Source organism: Corythoichthys intestinalis, chromosome 5 (assembly GCF_030265065.1).
Source record: "Corythoichthys intestinalis isolate RoL2023-P3 chromosome 5, ASM3026506v1, whole genome shotgun sequence".
NCBI classification, from domain to species: Eukaryota; Metazoa; Chordata; class Actinopteri; order Syngnathiformes; family Syngnathidae; genus Corythoichthys; species Corythoichthys intestinalis.
In genome coordinates this window covers 22,231,976-22,251,477 of record NC_080399.1, presented here as the reverse complement: position 1 = coordinate 22,251,477, position 19,502 = coordinate 22,231,976, and the positions used below count along the sequence as shown (strand labels likewise).

At 37.9% G+C, this 19,502-nt stretch overlaps 2 protein-coding genes across 4 annotated transcripts in view; one reads left to right on the top strand and one right to left on the bottom strand.

Annotated features, from left to right (window-relative positions):
- LOC130916776 (transient receptor potential cation channel subfamily M member 1) overlaps positions 1–10,808 on the top strand; it is an 87,259-nt gene extending 76,451 nt beyond the window's left edge. For all 3 annotated transcript variants that reach the window (XM_057837743.1, XM_057837744.1, XM_057837742.1), the window contains 3 exons: positions 3,666–3,871; positions 6,366–6,498; positions 6,630–10,808. In XM_057837743.1, the coding sequence (XP_057693726.1) occupies positions 3,666–3,871; positions 6,366–6,498; positions 6,630–7,932 (1,642 nt within the window). In that variant the 3' untranslated portion in view covers positions 7,933–10,808. The remainder of the gene's footprint in view (positions 1–3,665; positions 3,872–6,365; positions 6,499–6,629) is intronic.
- A 343-nt stretch (positions 10,809–11,151) lies between these two features.
- On the bottom strand, positions 11,152–19,348 carry LOC130916782 (ras-related protein Rab-8B-like). The gene is made up of 8 exons (XM_057837750.1): positions 19,182–19,348; positions 17,526–17,586; positions 17,389–17,449; positions 17,234–17,311; positions 17,036–17,125; positions 16,890–16,955; positions 15,640–15,690; positions 11,152–12,373 (listed from the first exon to the last, which is right to left on the bottom strand). The coding sequence occupies exons 1-8, from the start codon at positions 19,303–19,305 to the stop codon at positions 12,281–12,283; spliced, it is 624 nt and encodes a 207-aa protein (XP_057693733.1). The 5' UTR covers positions 19,306–19,348; the 3' UTR covers positions 11,152–12,280.
- Between the last annotated feature and the right edge of the window lie 154 nt (positions 19,349–19,502).

Genomic DNA, 19,502 nt, shown 5'->3' with positions numbered 1-19,502 from the left:
TAGAAAAATTTCAGTAGCAAAATTAGTGGTGTGTTCCTCACCTCCATAACATTGACATCTTTTTACATTACTTAAAGTGGCTGCTGCTGGCTGAAAAAAACCTTCTAATATCCCTCCTCTTTGAAGGGGGCGAATGAGGCGGCATGTTGGCGACATGTTGTATTTTCGTCAGGTCAGTGTGTGTGTGTGTGGGGGGGGGGACAAGTCATCAGCCAATCAAACGTGAGTTTGGTTGATTAAAATGGTCTAGCACATTCAGCAAGTGAATAAGGGGTAAATATAAGTCTGAACATAATGAAAATAATAATAATATTAACACTTAATAATGGTAAGGTCAATTGTACCCTTACAACATATGGGAAGGCAATTTAAATACCTATTTAACTGAACTCATTATTAAATGCAAATAAGGTTTCTTAAAAGTTGGTGGGGGCAATTTGAGCATCCTGAAAAGTTGGTAGTGTTATCTCTCTACCGTCCCTATGCAAACCTACGTCCTTGTTGGAAAAGTATTTGAGCATAAAAAAGGGTGCGTAGACCAGATCTGAGGAAAATGAAAACCCCGCAATACTAATTGATTTATGTAGATGTTGACATTTTAATCGAATTGAAAGTTAGTGTTTTTTACCCACTTCAGTCAGTTCAGTGAGTCTTAGAAAAATATTGTAGTTCAACAAGTAGTACGTGGGCTCCCTCTAGTGGTACTTAATGCAGTGGCGAAGTGAGGAGCGATGAAGGCATGAAATTATCTCATCATTAACCCCATATTGGTTGATTTAGGGTTACTTTCGGATCATTTACCTATTAGTGTGTTTGAATTTAGTGTTTAACAATGGATTGTTTATCAAGATTTATTTAACTAAGTATTCAATTTGAATTAAATTAAGTAGTATTCAATTTACTGTGTGTAACACGTTTTTAATTAATCATTTATGCACAGTCATCCTGTTCACATTTTTCTTCCAGGATTTCTGTTCAGTGTTAAATGTTTCTGACTGCGTAATGTTAGTTTTCTTTTTTAATCCAACACAGTATGATTTTTACATCTCGTACACTGCATTTTTTCTTTTTAAGTAGTAATGCAGTGCATTTATTAATAGTATTAATAATAAAATACAAAATTTAGCTGTGCTAAAAATGGGAAATCCTCAAATAAAAATATCGTAAAATTTTTTTTAGTACGACATAAAATTAAATTTTAAAAAAAGTATTATAAATTCCTCCTCATATATTTCATATATGATCTTCTCATTTTTTATTTTTAATTAATTCTTCCTACTTCCATTTCTTTTTATTTTTCTGATATTTTTTAATTTAAGAAATTCTTACTTTTAATGGTATTTTTGAATTACATTTTTCAACTGTATAATGATAATAAAGGGCTATTCTATTCTATTCTATTCTATTCTATTATTACTGTTTTCAAGTATTTCTGTAAGCCCACAATGCTTTTTGCTTTAACCCCTTTAAGTACACAAAAATAGTATTAATACAAAAAATTCTAAATTTAGCTGTAGCTCAAAATGCGAAACCAGCAGCACGATGGATGAGTGGTTAGCACGTCCGCCTCACAGTTCTGAGGTCAAAGGTTCAATCCCTCCGGCCCTCGTGTGGAGACTGCATGTTCTTTCGTGCCTGCGTGGGTTTTCTCCGGGGCCTCCAGTTTCCTCCCACATCCCAAAAACATGCGTGGTAGGCTGATTGAACACTCCAAATTGTCCGTAGGTACGATTGTGTCCGTGAATGGTTGTTTGTGTTATTGTGCCTTGCAAATGAATGTATGAATAAAAATGTCATTTTTTGTTATATGAAATAAAGTTAAACATGGAAAATTAATTAAAATATTTTAAGTATAAAAAAAAATAATAATAAATAAAAATTATTTTAACATCCTCCTCATATATTTATATACAGTATAATGTGTTGGCAAAACTTTCATTTGGCCATAATTTTATATACATACTGCACATACATCCCTCCCTCCCTACACCAACTTGGAAATCAACCTATCCAATGAACCTACTCAAATTGACAATATTGCGAAATGCCATGGCAATCAATGACTTTTTGAAAGATATATGATTAAAAAAAAAAAAAAGGACTATTTAACACAAACATACTAGAGTAGACTGTGCGTCCCGGGCTGTTGGGGGACGGCTATCGATAAGCATTTGCTTTTTTCCCGTCTTCCTTTGTCTGTCATCGTCTTTTTCGGGCAAATTATTCCGTAGTCTGTGTCAATGTTTCTCCTTTCTGGCCAAACTATCCCACACTCTGTAACTGTCAATGATTCTGATGATGATAACAATGACAATAAATTCATTCATTCTTTCATTCATACATACATAGATGCATGATTAATGTTCAAACTGTGAAAAACGTTACATTGTAGTATTATAGTAATATTATTATTATTTTTTTTTTTTTTTAATGAATTGTTACAGTACTTTGAAAGCTAAGCATTTAATGGGAGGTGTGATATGGTGTGACATGTTTGAGAACCACTGCTGTGAGGTATCACTATTGTAAAAGAGCTGCAAAGATTGTGGGGAGGATTATATAAACCATGTATTTTGTAGGGATGTCCCGATCACATATTTTTGCACCGAGTCCGAGTCACCTGATTTTGAGAATCTGCCGAATCCTGATCTGATACCGAAAAACAAGTGTTGTTTGGAAAAGGAAAAAAAAGAAAGAAAAAAAAGAACACGTTTTAAACATGTTACTGTCCCACCGTAACCACCCTCACAGAAGACGATGCTCCGAATTTACAACAACGGCGTACTGTCTATTCTCCTCTATTGCTCCGAAACATGGCCCTTAAACAAGACACTGGCCACAAGAATAGATGGCTTTGACAGCAGTGCTCTCAGAACCATCGAGAACATCAGATGGCTCCAGAAAATCTCCAACGAAACCCTGCGAGCCCGGACAAATCAGCCCAGAGCCTCCTGCCTGGCTGCGCAGCGCCGCATCCGCTGGCTTGGCCATGTTCTCTGTCTTCCTCCTGACCACTCTAATTTCCAAAGGCTGCAGGCTAGAGACGACCACGAGGAAAGCCCCGCACTCGATGGCTTGACACCATCGCGGACAACCTCCAACAACACGGAAATGTGGACCTTGAAAGATGCAAATCTGCTGGCACAAGACCGCCAATACTGGAGTGGCCTTGCACACTTGGTCAGCTCAATGCAATGGGACGGGAAACCAGCCCCAACGCAAGAACCATGATGATGATAACTGTCCCACCGTGCCGCACACTACCGCTAGTGCCTATGTTGAACGATGATTGACACATGCGGCACCTTGAAGGTAGCGCTCCCAAGCTTCTCTGGCAAAATCAAAGCTTCAACGCCTGTCAATCATTGTTAACCCGAACAAAAAAACTTCAGCTGCCTGCTGACCAAGAAAAGCAGCAGGAAAGAGAGTGAGAGGCTGTATGAGCATGAAGCAGAAAAACAAATATATTTTTTCAATTAAAAACCCGATCCTTTTCACCGGACTACAATCCTCTGAGAAATTGCCCGATTTCCGATCACGTGATCGGATCGGGACATTACTGGTATTTTGCACTTTTGCAAGGAGTGCCTTGAAGATAGAAATACACGACATGGCAAGGCTACATTATCTTATCATCCAACAATCTGTTATCATACTTTCCACAGCAACACCTTCTTCGAGGTTAAGTCAATCTCCAACCAGGTGTGGAAGTTTCAGCGCTATCAGCTGATAATGACGTTTCACGACCGGCCCATCCTGCCACCGCCGCTCATCATCTTCAGCCACCTCTACATCCTCTTCAGCAGGCTCTTTCGACGCTGCGCCAGGAAGAAGCAAGATGGCGAACTTGACGAGAAGGATCGCGGTCTTAGTGAGTTTCACTCGCTATTGGAAAGTGGATATAAGGAAAATATTTATAGTTTGAGATCAAGTTAATTAATTCAATTTTGCTCCCCCTCTTGTGTCATAGTATTATTATATTTTTGGAAAATTTATTATATTGTGGCATATTAATATTGTGATGTTAAGATTTTGTTTTCCCATATCACAGCACTACAATGAGTTATTCAGTAGCTCATTCCATGAGAATGAGTTTGCCTTTGTTCCTTTGAGTAGTGATTACAGGTAGTCCCCAGGTTACGAACAAGTTCCGTTCCTGCACTGGCGACATAACCCGAATTTCCACGTAAATCGGAATTAACCCTTAAAGTACCGCTACAAAACAACTATCCAAAAAGTCCCAAAAAATGTTGTTTACTGCTGGAGGATACACTGCCCTCTGGTGGCAGCATTGGGTCTGGCTGGACTGTCGCCTTATGACTAAGGAGCAGACTCTTGTCTGACATGAATAAAGGACAGCTGCGCTCTGGTTTGGCCACATAAGGTTGTTTCAGCTTATATACGTATGTTTGTGTATGCATTTGTAATTAAGTTTACAGCTACTGTTGAATTGTGTGTAAACGATTTGCTATGAGAATTGTAAATACATTAGCATTCATAGCATTTAAGCTAGCGGACCTCTGTTAGGCAAATTTAATTTACTAAATTTTAGGGCTGTCAAACGATTACAATTTTTAATCGAGTTAATTACAGCTTGAAAATTAATCGTAATTAATCGCAATTAAAACCATCTATAAAATATGCCATATTTTTCTGTAAATTATTGTTGGAATGGAAAGATAAGACACAAGACGGGCATATACATTCAACATACGGTACATAAGTACTGTATTTGTTTATTATAACAAATCATCAAGATGGCATTAACATTTTTAACATTCTCTTAAAGCGGTCCATGGATAAGAAGATTTGTAGTTCTTAAAAGATAAATGTTAGTACAAGTTATAGAAATGTTATATTAAAACCCCTCTTAATGTTTTCGTTTTATTAAAATTTGTAACATTTTCAATCGAAAAATAAACTCGTAGCTCGCCATTGTTGATGTCAATAATTACACCATGCTCACTCATTGTTCTCCAACCCATAAAATCATTTGGACCCAAACGCCAGCAGAGGGTGCCAAACACCAAAAAACATGTAACATGCGGACATTACACTGCTGTCATTTTGATCTGTTTGAGCGGGACATGTGCGTTAATTGCGTCAAATATTTTAACGTGATTAATTTAAAAAATTAATTACCGCCCGTTAACGCAATAATTTTGAACAGCCCTACTAAATTTACATATCGATCAGACTAGTTAGACGTTTGAATACTAATTGCTTTGTATCAAGTGTTTTATTGTTAAAATATGTGTCATTTTGAACATTAGTGTACATATGTGTGTTATAGCCAGTGTTGTCACAGATTACTTACAATTTTGTGGGAGGAAAAAGTATATATATGGCGGAAAACACAGACAAGACTGAAAAAGCAGTTTCTGCTCTTGCACTCCTCTTTAAAAGAAATTGCTGTATTTTAAGCCAAAACAACTGTTCTGTTTGATAGAACAATATGTCTATATGCTGCCATAGCAGATTCATGGCGCATGAAGCCCCCAAACTATTTTTAATTTGTCCGTTTTACCCTGAAAAGCCCCGTTTACAGACGTCGCGCAACCGCTTTTGTTTCAACCCAGCCATAAAACAAAGGTAATTAATTACATTTATTATTCAAAATATCTGTCATTTTTAGCTTAAAATCATTAATTGATGTCTAATATTTCATTAAGAAAAAAAAAACGACTTTGAAATTATTCACTCACATATTTTAAACTTTTAAACAAATGACGTCACAATGAAAAACAATGGCGTCTGTAAAAAAGTCACGGATATCTACCTCATAACTATCCCTTAGTTGCTTTTTTTTTTTTACTGGCGCATTTTCCCCGTTATTTGAGATGGTAAATAATCAATCCAAACAAAGAAAAATTGAAGAAGAAAAAAACGTTTAAAAGGGTAAATATATGAAAAACAACATCTTGACCACTCCTTGATGTCTGTGATTTCTGCATCGCGACACTTGTTAAATTACCATGTTTCACCCATAAAATCCCCCCAAAATCCAGCTGTGGCCATTCACAGCTGTGTCTTGACACTCAGTGATATGTGCTACATGGAGATTTTTGATCGTAATAAGGTAAGTAGGCGGTAATATCTCGTTAAAGTCATGGCGTCTGTAATTCTGCTCTTGCGTGCTCTCACCTCCAGATAGGGTTTTGCCGTTTAAAAAACATTTTTTTTAAAATGCCCTCCTGTTCAAAATTTTTCTTCCCCAAGAAATTTGAGATTTTAAGCTTTCCAATGGTGTATCACACATGCATATCGGACAATTTTGAAAGTTAGCCAAATTGGGGGTCTCAGAGCGGAACTTCAAGTCACTTGAGTGTTTTCCGCCATTTTTTTTTTTCTTCTTCTTCTCATAGAGCTAAGACTGAATCCGGAGGAGCTGAAGAATCTGTACGAGTTTGAAGAACAATGTGTGGAGGAATATTTTCGGGAAAAGGAAGACGAGCAGCAGTCCTCGAGCGATGAACGCATCAAGGTTACCTCTGAAAGGTGAGCTCTTCTTTCACTGTTATAAATCTTCCAACTTTTTGGTTATAATTCATTTAAAGGACTTAACCCTACAAACTATGAATTCGTTTATGTGTACACATCGCTCCTAATTTCACTGGTGCTTTTTAAAGAGTTGAGAACATGTCCATGCGTCTGGAGGAGGTTAACGAAAGGGAGAACACCATGAAGGCCTCCCTGCAAACGGTGGATCTGCGCTTGGCCCAACTGGAGGAGATCCACGGACGCATGGCGCTGGCCTTGGAGAAGCTGGCGGGGGTGGACCGGCTGGAGCTGACCAGGACTCATTCCCGCAATTCGTCAGTGTGTGACCCCTCATCTTTAGTTCGTCAAGGGAGCATCAACAGTGCCGACGGGTACAGCTTGTACCGCTTCCACATGGACATGGAGGAGTTTGCGAGCAAGCAGAAGGATGTGGAAGAACCGCTGAAAAGTGGTCTGGAGAGAGAGAAGAGTACAACGTCCAGCATTGCTAAGGAGAGTGTTCACAACTTAGAAGTGGGCAGCCTGAGTAGAACAAGGCCCGGTTCTTGCGTGGACATCCTCATATCTCCATGTGAACCCAAGCAGGCATCTGCAGGATCGAGTCACGACAGCTTAAGTGACAAGCTGCTGCTCGGAAGTTCGCAGCTTCTAGATCGAATCGCAGACAAGAACAGACTCAAACCGTCCTCGCCGCCTAAACGGACTAAATCGCTGAGACACTACCCGGCCGAAGAAACGGGGCCCTCTCCGTTGACCAAGAGGAGGAGTATGAGCACCATTGTCATCAGCCCTCCCGATGAACCAGAAGAACCGGCTGACGTTGCTAATGAAGTCCAACTTCCTCCGGTGACATCCTCTTCCCCAAAACGGACCAAATCATTACGTAATGTCCCTACCGAGAATCCGGACCAAACTTCCCCCGTCACAAAGAGGAGGGCCATGAGCAGCATTATTTACAGGCCGGCGGAAGCACTCGACGATGAGCTCCACGCGCAAGACTACACGTCGTTTGTGGAACAGGCGGCCAAAACGCCCAAACAATGGCCTGCCGATCTGGAGTACACGTTACACCCAAGCTCTGTCGGTTACATGCCTAAAGTGTCAACAGTCAGAAGGACCATTCAGCAGTTTCAAACCACCGCAGGAGCAGAGCTCCAAGCAACTGACGGTATGGATCCGGTTCCCGCGGAAAGACAAGAAGCGCTCCCAGGAGAACAAATAAAGACTAGGGTGAAACGAAACATGTCGGATGGTGCGCAGTACCTGACCGTAGCGGAAGATATGTACCTGCCCTCGCATAGGTCCCTGAGTTGGAACGCAAAAGATCGCAAAGCAAGAGGCGCGCTTGTTAGCAGGAGAGCGTGCAGCAGTGAGCGAGACCTCGTGGACGTGGGCAGGGAAGCAAAGACGGATCAGGACACGCCATCATGAAAGAGGAGCAGAATTACTGTATTTTTCGGACTATACAGTGAGGCAAATAAGTATTTAGTCAACCACTAATTGTGCAAGTTCTCCCACTTGAAAATATTAGAGAGTCCTGTAATTGTCAACATGGGTAAACCTCAACCATGAGAGACAGAATGTGGAAAAAAAAAAAAAAAAGAAAATCACATTGTTTGATTTTTTAAGAATTTTATTTGCAAATCCTGGTGGAAAATATGTATTTAGTCAATACCAAAAGTTAATCTCAATACTTTCTTATGTACCCTTTGTTGGCAATAACGGAGGCCAAACGTTTTCTGTAACTCTTCACATGCTTTTTACACACTGTTGCTGGTATTTTGGCCCATTCCTCCATGCAGATCTCCTCTAGAGCAGAGATGTTTTGGGGCTGTCATTGGACAACATGGACTTTCAACTCCCTCCACAGATTTTCCATGGGGTTGAGATCAGGAGACTGGCTAGGCCACTCCAGGACCTTGAAATGCTTCTTACGAAGCCTCTCCTTTGTTGCCCTGGCTGTGTGTTTGGGATCATAGCCATGCTGAAAGACCCAGCCACGTCTCATCTTCAATGCCCTTGCTGATGGAAGGAGATTTTCACTCAAAATCTCTCGATACATGGCACCATTCATTCTTTCCTTTACACAGATCGGTCGTCCTGGTCCCTGTACAGAAAAACTGCCCCAAAGCATGATGTTTCCACCCCCATGCTTCACAGAGGGTATGGTGTTCTTCGGATGCAATTCAGTATTCTTTATCATCCCAACACGAGAACCTGTATTTCTACCAAAAAGTTCTATTTTGGTTTCATCTGACCGTAACACATTCTCCCAGTCCTCTTCTGGATCATCCAAATGCTCTCTAGCGAACCGCAGACGGGCCTGGACGTGTACTTTCTTCAGCAGGGGGACACGTCTGGCAGTGCAGGATTTGAGTCCCTGGCGGCGCATTGTGTTACTGATAGTAGCCTTTGTTACTGTGGTCCCAGCTCTCTGTAGGTCATTCACTAGGTCCCCCCGTGTGGTTCTGGGATTTTTGCTCACTGTTCTTGTTATCATTTTGACGCAGCGGGGTGAGATCTTGCATGGAGCCCCAGATTGAGGGAGATTATCAGTGGTCTTGTATGTCTTCCATTTTGTAATAATTGCTCCCAATAATTGCTCCCACAGTTGATTTGTTTACACCAAACGTTTTACCTATTTCAGATTCAGTCTTCCCAGCCTGGTGCGAGTCTACAATTTTGTCTCTATTGTCCTTCGACAGCTCTTTGGTCTTGGCCATAGTGGAGTTTGGAGTGTGACTGACTGAGGTTGTGGGCAGGTGTCTTTTATATCGATAATGAGATAAAACAGGTGCCATTAATACAGGTAACGAGTGGAGCCTCGTTAGACCTCGTTAGAACAAGTCAGACCTCTTTGACAGCCAGAAATCTTGCTTGTTTGTAGGTGACCAAATACTTATTTTCCACTCTAATTTGGAAATAAATTCTTTAAAAATCAAACCATTAATTTGGAAATAAATTCTTTAAAAATCAAACAATGTGATTTTCTGGGTTTTTTCCACATTCTGTCTCTCATGGTTGAGGTTGAACCATGTTGACAATTACAGGCCTCTCTAATCTTTTCAAGTAGGAGAACTTGCACAATTGGTGGTTGACTAAATACTTATTTGCCCCACTGTAAGTCGCAGTATTTTTCATAGTTTGACCGGGGATGCAACTTAATACTCTGGAGAAACTTATGTGTGAAATTATTAACACATTACGGGTAGTTCCCTGGGTACGACATACCCGACTTACACGATTTAGACTTTACGACGCCTGAGTATGGTCCGCCATGTTTTTGTTGTTGCGTATACAGTACCTAGTTCTAAGCAGTACCAAGCAGAAATATGAGGACATAGTCCCAATTTTGAAGATTAACCGTTTATGGGAAAGCTTTATAGTTATTAATACTTTTTTCAACCTTATTTTATAACTGAATTTCTTAAAAAAAAAAAAAGTTCACAGAAAAAAAAATCTTAAGATAAAAAGTCAAAATGAAAATAACTCGAAAATATGAGATGAAAATGTGATGTTTTGACAGAGATTAAAATGTTTCGAAATTGCTACTAAGGTAAAGATACAATATGTACAGAAATGTAAAGGGGAAAAAAGCAGTTTGTTGAATAGTGTTTTAATTTATAGAGGTAATCATATGCGGATTTTAGGGGGGCCAGGCCCCCCTGGTGGCCAAAAAGTGTCATTGCATGTAATTGACTTTCCTATATATAAAAGTTGTAAAGCAATAAAACTGCAACAAAAATGAATGAAATGAACAAAAATATATATTTTTGTAATGGGTCAAAATTATTTTTCGAGCACCTTAGCCGGTCATTTGCTTTGCATATAATTTTCAACAACAAAAAGTAGGGAAAAAAATTAATAAAATGTTTTTTTTTCTTTGATTGAAAAATTTTTTTTTTTTTTTGATTGAAGCAACCTTTTGTGGGATTGAATGATTTAGACACAAGTGTCCTAATCATGATATGGCTCAAACACAAAAAAGATTGCTTCAAAGAACTTTTTCAATGAAAAATTGATCAAATGCAAAATTTTCAATCTCAAATATTTTTTTGCATTCAAAAACTTTTTCTGTGATTGAATTTTAATTTTTTTTTTTTTTGATGGAAGTGGTTTTCTTTTTGAAAATCTATTTTTAAGCAACTTATTTTTAGATTGAATAATAAAGACAAAAATGTCCTAGCCAAAATGTGGCCCAAACACAAATCGACATTACTTCAATCAAAAACGTTGCGTCAATAAAAAAAAATAATAATAAAAAAAAAAAAACGACTTCCATCAAAAAAAACAAAAAACAATTATTTATGTTTTTTTTTTTTTTTTTTTTCTTTTGGGTTGGTGTGCTTTGTTTTGGTTTGGTGTATGTCATTTCAAGTGTGTTTGGTTTTGGAAAATTCAATAAAAAACAAGTAAAAAAAAAAAAAAAAATCAAAATACCTTTCACATGCATTTTTAAAGTTTTTTAAATTTCAAATTTGTTTTTGAATTAAAACACATTTTTCTTATTAAAGCGACATTTTTTGGGTTGAAAATATATTTTGATTGAAGCAACTTTTTTTTTTAATTGAAACTTTTTTCTTGATTGAAGACACAAATCTACCTCCATAATTGTCAACTTATTATTATAAATATTCTTGAAAGTTAATTTTATTGCTGACACTGTGTTTCAGGGTCATCAACACGTTGTGCCCCCTCTGCCCCAAAAGTAAAACTCCGCCTATGTAATAGATACATTTTGAAAGACAAAAGATGACATCTGGATTTTTCTTTTGTTTTGGAATGACAATTTGGTGACTAAAAGTGGCTTTTTTGTCTTCTGGCTGTAAACAGCGCACAAGTAAGAATTTAATGACACATTGAAATATCAAAAAGGTGAAGTACATTTTTAGGAAGAGCAAAAGGGGAAAATTTAGCATCCACTTCAGTCAATAAGTTAAGAAATGTTGAAAATGTTACATGATGACAATATTAGAAACAATGCGACAAGTCTAATTTTCAGAGGAAATAGTCATGTTACCGTATAACAGTACGAGTTACAAAAAAATTGCTAAAAATGAAATTCAAAAATTTTCTTTAGAATGCTACAGGTCACAGGACAGAATGTTGCCATCCTCATTGATTTAAACACCTTTCTTCAGTCTTTTGTCTTTTAATGAGAAAAAATACTGCTGAATGTCAACACTTATATTGCACTATGACATGAACTTAACAATCACTTTCTTCTGCAACAGCGAACTGACTTTTTAGGTAGTATACAATGTGCTTAATGTTCAACAGCGTTCATGCAAATACTGACAATGGCATGACAACATGGATTCACTGCTTCTTATGGAAGGAACACTTATTTTTGTCATTACTGGAAAAACTACAACGCACTGAATTTATACATTGTCTAGTCTAATGCCTTCGAGTCATAAATTTACGCACAAATACAATCATTGCCGGGACTTGATATGCATGTCACGGTATCCTCGTGGTCAATATGGCACAGAGTATAAAAGCAGTGCTACAAAGTGAGGCATTTGTCATTGAATATGTATAAGAACACAGTTTGCTAAGTTGAATAACTGCCAAACAGAAACGGACTCCTCGGCAGGCTCGGCTACAAACGAGCCGTGGCTGACCACAGTTAGGAGGCATCCCTTCGCGTCCAGTGTCAAGTCGGACGAGCCTTCCTGCAGTAACCCAAACTCGAGCTGGGGTCAAAAGTCCCCTCTCCGCAAAAGGAAGGAGCCCCTCGGAAAGAGCAGTCATGCAGCAATATGCACAGGACGGTCTAGATGAGAGAACACTTGAGGAATTTGATCCGCTTGGACTTCTTCTCTGTGATCTTGACTGCTTTCCCAGAGGCGACAGTGCTGTTGTCAGTCTATTAAGTAAACGATAAATTATTCATATTGAAAATGCAAATGTGGAGTACAATCTAGGGATGTCCCGATCAATTATTTTTGTATAACAGTACCTAGTCACCTGATTTTGAGGATCTGCCAGACATTGTAAGATACCTCGGAAATGTATTAAGGAGAAAAAAAAAGACGAGGAGTATCGTACTTTTCAGCAGGACATAAAAACAAATGCGGCACCGTTTCTTTTCTCTCGCTTTGGATGAGTCAACAGAGGTAAGCAATTTACCCCAGTTCAGCGTGATTGCAAGGTTTTGAAGATGAAAGGGACAATAAGAGGGGAGGATTTATTCGTCTTTCACTGAGTTTGCTAAAGAAAAAAATCTAACGATGGATAAACTTGTTTCTGTGTGCACTGATGGTGCTCCGTGCTTAAGTATCCAAATATCAGCCAGACTACAAAACCATCAGCAAAGCCATGTACCAACAGATGTAGCATTATTGGTAAAAAATACTAATCATTGATTAGTAACAGCATAGCAATGTTATTAAAAAGAATTCAGAAACGTATTGTACTTTAAAAGTGTTGAAATTACATAAAATCCATTGTATTTTTAGTTTTAAACATATTGTATGGCTCTCAAGAAATTGCATTTAAAAATATGAGGTGTTCATGAATCTCTCACCCAAAAAGGATCCCATCCCTGCAATAGGCCATCACAGTACAATTAGCCATAAAATATTGGTATTGGATTTTTGGAGTTGGACAATATCAGGATATCAGTTCATAAGTTATTATCGGGCAACTCTATACTATTAAATTTTTTTTTCTCAATATCCTTATACCTTTGGATTATTTGGTTGTTTATAAACCTTTAGCTCATTCACTGCTATTGACGGTTATAAACATTAAATCACTTTCAACTGGGAAGTCTGAAATTAAGCGATCATGGTTCACTGTCATCGACGTCAGTAGACGTCCAGTCTAATTTGACTGAGGTCAAACCGGGCGCAAACGATAGTTTTTTTTAGCCCTCCCAGTCAAAATGGATTGGAAGTCAATAGCCTTCAATAACAGTCGATGAGCATATGCGGATTTTAAGGGGGGGGGCCAGGCCCCCCTTCGTGGCCGAAAAGTGTCATTGCATGTAATTGACTTTCATATATATATATATATATATATATATATATATATATATATATATATATATATATTAGGGCTGTCAAAATTATCGCGTTAACGGGCGGTAATTAATTTTTTAAATTAATCACGTTAAAATATTTGACGCAATTAACGCACATGTCCCGCTCAGACAGTATTCTGCCTTTTGGTAAGTTTTACAGCAAGGCTTTTTGTGCTGTCTAACAGTGAACTCTTGTGGTCGCTTTGCGACATGGTTTATTGTTTTCTTGCCAGTTCAATATGGCTGCACGACGTCTCGGGCTGACGCCTACGTTGTAATGTTGTGCTAATATGATCCTTGGACAAGATTTGTCCTTAAGTATGGTTGTTTTAAAGAATGCACATATTATGTTAGTAAGCGAAATGTTATATTTTTTGTATGAGACGCTTTTTGTTTATGTTTAGTGAACCTGTATAGCGTGCTAAGCTAACGTTGTTGCTAATGCAATGCTTGTGTACTTTTTTTTTGTTTTACGACGGTCTAAAGAGGACAATGGTTTGAGGCCATTTTATTAATAAATCAGATGAAAAAGGAAGAAGTCTGATTAGTAAGGCGTCGTTCACTAGCTGTCTAGCTTTGGAAAAAGTAGACGCTTCGGACTGAGGACAGCATAGACAGATTTAAATGACAGTAAAGTGAAACGCCCACTACAGTCCTTATGTACCGTATGTTGAATGTATATATCCATCTTGTGTCTTGTCTTTCCATTCCAATAATTTATTTTACAGAATATGTATATAATTTACAGAAAATATGGCATATTTTATAGATGGTTTGAATTGCGATCAATTGCGATTAATTACGATTAATAAATTTTTAAGCTGTAATTAACTCGATTAAAATTTTTTAATCGTTTGACAGCCCTAATATATATATATATATATATAAAGTTAAGCAATAAAACTGCAACAAAAATAAATGAAATGAACAAAATAAAATGTTTTTATAATGGGTCAAAATTATTTTTCGAACAGATCATGTGACTACCAACTTAGACGGTCATTTGCTTTGCATATAATTTTCAACCCAAAAAATATTAGGGAAGGGGAATTTTATTTTTCAAATTATTTTTTTCTTTGATTGTTTTTTTTTTTTTTGATTGATTGAAGCAACTTTTTGGGGGATTAAATGATTTAGACACACATTTCCTACTCATAATATGGCCCAAACACAAAAAGGATTGCTTCAATCAAAGAAAACGTTTTCAATGAAAATTTAAGTGTTCAAATGCAAATTTTGAAATCTCAAATATTTTTTCGCATTCAAAAACTTTTTCCACGATTGAAATTTTTCTTTTTTTGATTGAAGTGATTTTTTTTTTTTTAATATATATATTTTTTTAAGCAACTTATTTTTAGATTTGAATAATAAAGACAAAAATGGCCTAGCCAAAATGTGGCCCGAACACATATCAACATTACTTCAATCAAAAAAGTTGCCTCAATCAAAAAAAAAACTTGACATCAAAAAAAGAAAAATAGCTTTCACATGCATTTTTTTAACTTCAAATTTATTTATTTTTATTGAAGCGACCTTTTTTGTGTTGAAAATATATATTTTGATTGAAGCAACTTTTTTTTGATTGAATAATAAAGACACAAATCTACCTCCATATGGCTCCACCCAGGGGATACAATTTTTGACTGGGGTAACTACATTGGCACGACACCGGCGGGCGTACCATATTCAATGGATGACGATCTTGGCGAAAAGTATTGCCTAAGCAGCCTGATTTAGAATTCCCCTCAAGAATGATGGCAAACAAAAAACGCTCAGTGTCAACTTATTATTATAAATATTCTTGTAATTTTATTGCTGGCATTTCGGGGTCATCAACATGTTGTGCCCCCCCCTGCCCCAAAAATCAAACTCCGCCTATGTCAATGAGTTAATACTTTAAAAAACAAAATTGATAATTGTTGTATCCTCATTGCCTTACATAATCGTTATCGTGAGCCTTGTATCGCATTTCGTACAGAGAGAGGTTTCCCACCCCTATTTTTAGCCTTAAAAATAATAACCTTTTAAAAAACTGATATTTTTCACCAGATTCCGATCCGCTGCTAATCGGATCGGACACATCCCTAGTACAATCTGAAAACACTTACCGTTTTTGAACTTAGATTGTGCAGGATGTCTCTTCCCATGGTATAGAATGCCTGAATCAACACAAAACCACACAAATTATATTACAGCATTGTTTGAATTAGACATGTGCCGATTACTGTTTTCAAGGTATACCGTGGTATGAAAACGTCAGGGTTTCAAAACTGCAAAAATTTTCCGTCATACAGTCCCTACGGTATTAGAAATTTTTTATGTCCCAAAAATGCATGGAGAAATCCCTCGCTTGCAGCTGTAAGGCTCAACCCTCCCCCACCGGTTGTTGCTCAGTGTCAGTGAGTCAGCTGTGCTACATGATGGCTGGAGGAGGTGAAACTCCTGACCTTTTTCCTCCATTGAAGAAAACGAAATCGCTGGTATGGGAATACTTCGGCTACAGAAAAGTTACAGACAGCCGTGGCTTATAACAGGAGGTGCCAACCGACATGTAAAACATGATCGGAGGGTGGCTGCCAAGAAGGCAATACCTCCAATTTGATTTAGCATTTATACAAAATTAAAGGTTAGTAAACACTGTCATGAACGTTTCCCACTAGCTACTAATATTAAGTCCAGCGTGTTTCGTGTGTCTCGCGGTGGTAAAATGTGTTTTTTTTCCTCTGGCAACTGTCTGTGTTGAGAAAGAGTGTGTGTATAATGTAAATATGATACGAGTCATACACACTTTTTTAAAATGGAAAATAATTCAATTTTTTTTTTCCTGATGGTAATAATGTAGAGCTGCGGCTGTGTGTTTAGGCTGCATTTACTTTAATTTTATTTAAAATATTTCAGTTTTTTTTTTTTTTTTATTTTAACTTGACATTACTCATACACTACCGTTCAAATCCCATATGATACACTACGGTTTGGGGTCTAAGCGACCGTAGTGTATCATATGGGATTTTTCATTATGTACACTACGGTTCAAAAGTTGGGGGTCACTTAGACCCCAAACGTTTGAACGGTAGTGTCTTTTCCAATTTGGTAATATGTTTTGAAAACTAAAAATCCTGTTCAATAGAAAAAACTTTTTTAACCCAGATATCTTAAATTAACACATTTTAGAGCTGTAATTGCAATACCGTGAAACTGTGAAATTTTGTCTTAAGGTTATCATACAAATCGTCAGAATCTCATACCAGCACATGCCTATTGAACACTTTCATGGCACATTCCAGCAAGTCTAAATTTAGTTTTATTCCATGCCAAACACAACCCATCAAAACAGATATTTAAAAAATTGTTGACCTACCTCTTCTACATTAAGACTCGTCTTTGCACTGGTTTCCATGAACTTGACACCATAATCGATAGCCAGCTAAAAGCAGAGCAAAACATTATGACAATTTATCACCATGCAAATTTAGTACATTATAATAACACTTCATCATGACTTACTTTTTCACCTCGATCTTTGGACACTTGCCGCCTGTCCGTCATGTCACATTTGTTACCCAGGACCATCTTCTCAACGTCCGATGAAGCGTGCTGAGAATTAAAAAGTCAACTGACACATTAATGTACATTTTAGAAATCACCAACAGGTCGAATGTTTTTTTTCCCTGTTATGACCAAAAAAACCTTGAATAAACACACCTCTTCAATATTCCTGATCCAGTTTTTAATGTTTTCAAATGACTTCTCATTGGAGATGTCGTAGACCAGCATGATTCCCTGAGAAGAGGACAAAGAAGACACGTTGTTTCTTCACCCGGCTCCTCAACATTCCAACACAGACAGCGAGTGCTTACCATGGCTCCTCTGTAGTAAGCTGTCGTGATGGTGCGAAAGCGCTCCTGGCCTGCAGTGTCCCTGAGGGCATCACATGAATACAAATTGTCAAAGATTTGCTTCCATTTTTTTCATTGTCAACTCTAGTAAAGCTCACCAAATTTGAAGTTTGACTCTCTTTCCGTCCAACTCTATTGTTCTGATTTTGAAGTCGATGCCTGCATTCAAACAAACGGGAGACCTCCTTAGAAGATGACCTACCATTGTGGATGACAGGTGTTCTACTCTACTGACCGCCATTGACGGTGATAGATGTCTAAACTGAGGATGTCCCGATCGCATATTTTTGCACCCGAGTCCGAGTCACCTGATTTTAAGAATCTGTCGAAATTTATTTATTTATTTATTTGAACAAAGTTCCAAACATGTTACAGTACAGTGATCCCTCGCTACTTCGCCCTTCAAACTTCGCGCCCTCAGTCCATCGCGGATTTTTTTTTTCAATTAAGAAAAAAAAAATTACAGATGAGCTGTCCCGAGCCGATTGCGTAGTCTCACTCTCCCTCCCTCCCTGCTCTTTGTTGATCAGGCAGGGCATGTGCACTGGAGTTGCTTATGAAAGTTAATGATGATTGACAAATGTTTGTGTTCGATCTTGCCAGAGTCACAAACTTCAAAAGCGCTGCATGTGTCAATCATCGTTGAACTTGTTAAACAGTTGCTGTGGCAACTCATTGTGTGTAAGTGAGCAGCTTGAGCGGATTTGAGTAGACTCAGTCAATGAAGCATTTAATAAAGCCAAGCATTTTTCTACTAATTTATTCTTGTTTAAAAATAATTGGGTGGGAGAGTAACATGTTTGAAACTTATAATTATACTTTGGTGAAAAAAAAAAAATCTTATGTGTATATCTTTCCAATGCTAAATCTGAATAAATACATTGGACACACAATTTTTTTAAATTATTTTTTGTGCTACTTCGCGGTTTATAAGTCTGTTTCAGTTAGCTGAAAATTAGCTTATTTCAGGATATCTAAGTGAGTAAAATTTGGCTGATAATTTAATGTATTTCTAGTAGATTTACACTGAAAACAAGGGAATTTAACTAGTTTTTTAAGGAGGTGTGTTTTTGCAGTGTAGCTGCAATATGAATCCTGATTGTTCTTATTGTTTTAATGTGTGAGTTTGTTATACTGCACTCCCATTGTAGTATCCATCATGTTTTATTTATTAAGTCATCAATGCCACAACTGGACCTTACCCAGGTCAAAGCAGGATTCTTCCTATGGTTAAAGCAGGACTCTCACATATAACACAGTACACATCTCATGAACAGCGAGATTTTTGTCTTTTTCTCTTTAGGTGGACCAAATCGATTATATTAAAAGTAAACTAATGAAAATTGCTGCTGTAGTTTCATTCTTTTAATTAGCTATTTAACTTGCTATGATCCAGGGTTTTGAACAGGCGTGTGTACCTAAGGGTACACATGTGATGTTGCTCACCGTGGTCTGCATTGTGCTCAGGGAGCTTGTGTGTCTGCTCAGACACATGAAAAATTAGAGGGAACATTGCCCAACCGTGATCGCCATGCAAAATGGTTTGGACATCGGTCACCGTCAATGACAGTCAATGACTTAATGTAATACGCACAAGCAATAGTCAAACAGATATTGTCATCTCATTCAGTCTCTGCCTTCATCAATACAAATAACCGCCTGCACGCTAATGCAGATACACAATGGCCCATTTCGCGTTATTAGACATATGCCCATGCATTACTATTGTCAACAAGCTACTGCGGTTTACTCACCGATGGTGGATATGAAGGTGGTATTGAAAGAGTCTTCGCTGAATCGAAACAGAAGACACGTCTTCCCCACCCCGCTGTCGCCAATAAGCAACAGTTTAAACAGGTAATCGTACGTCTTCGCCATAGTGCCGAGCAAGAAGGACAAGATTCGGGTCAATAAATGGGCGTGTTAGGACGGACTCCCCGTCTTTTGGGTCCTCTGGTGTATTTCAGGCGGCCTGGCAGTAGGCCAGTGCGGACAGAAGTGACGTAATCCTGCGCGTTGCATTGTGGTCCATGTAGTTTTGTCTCCCAAACCGCGAGTGTTTCGATTTTTCTGAT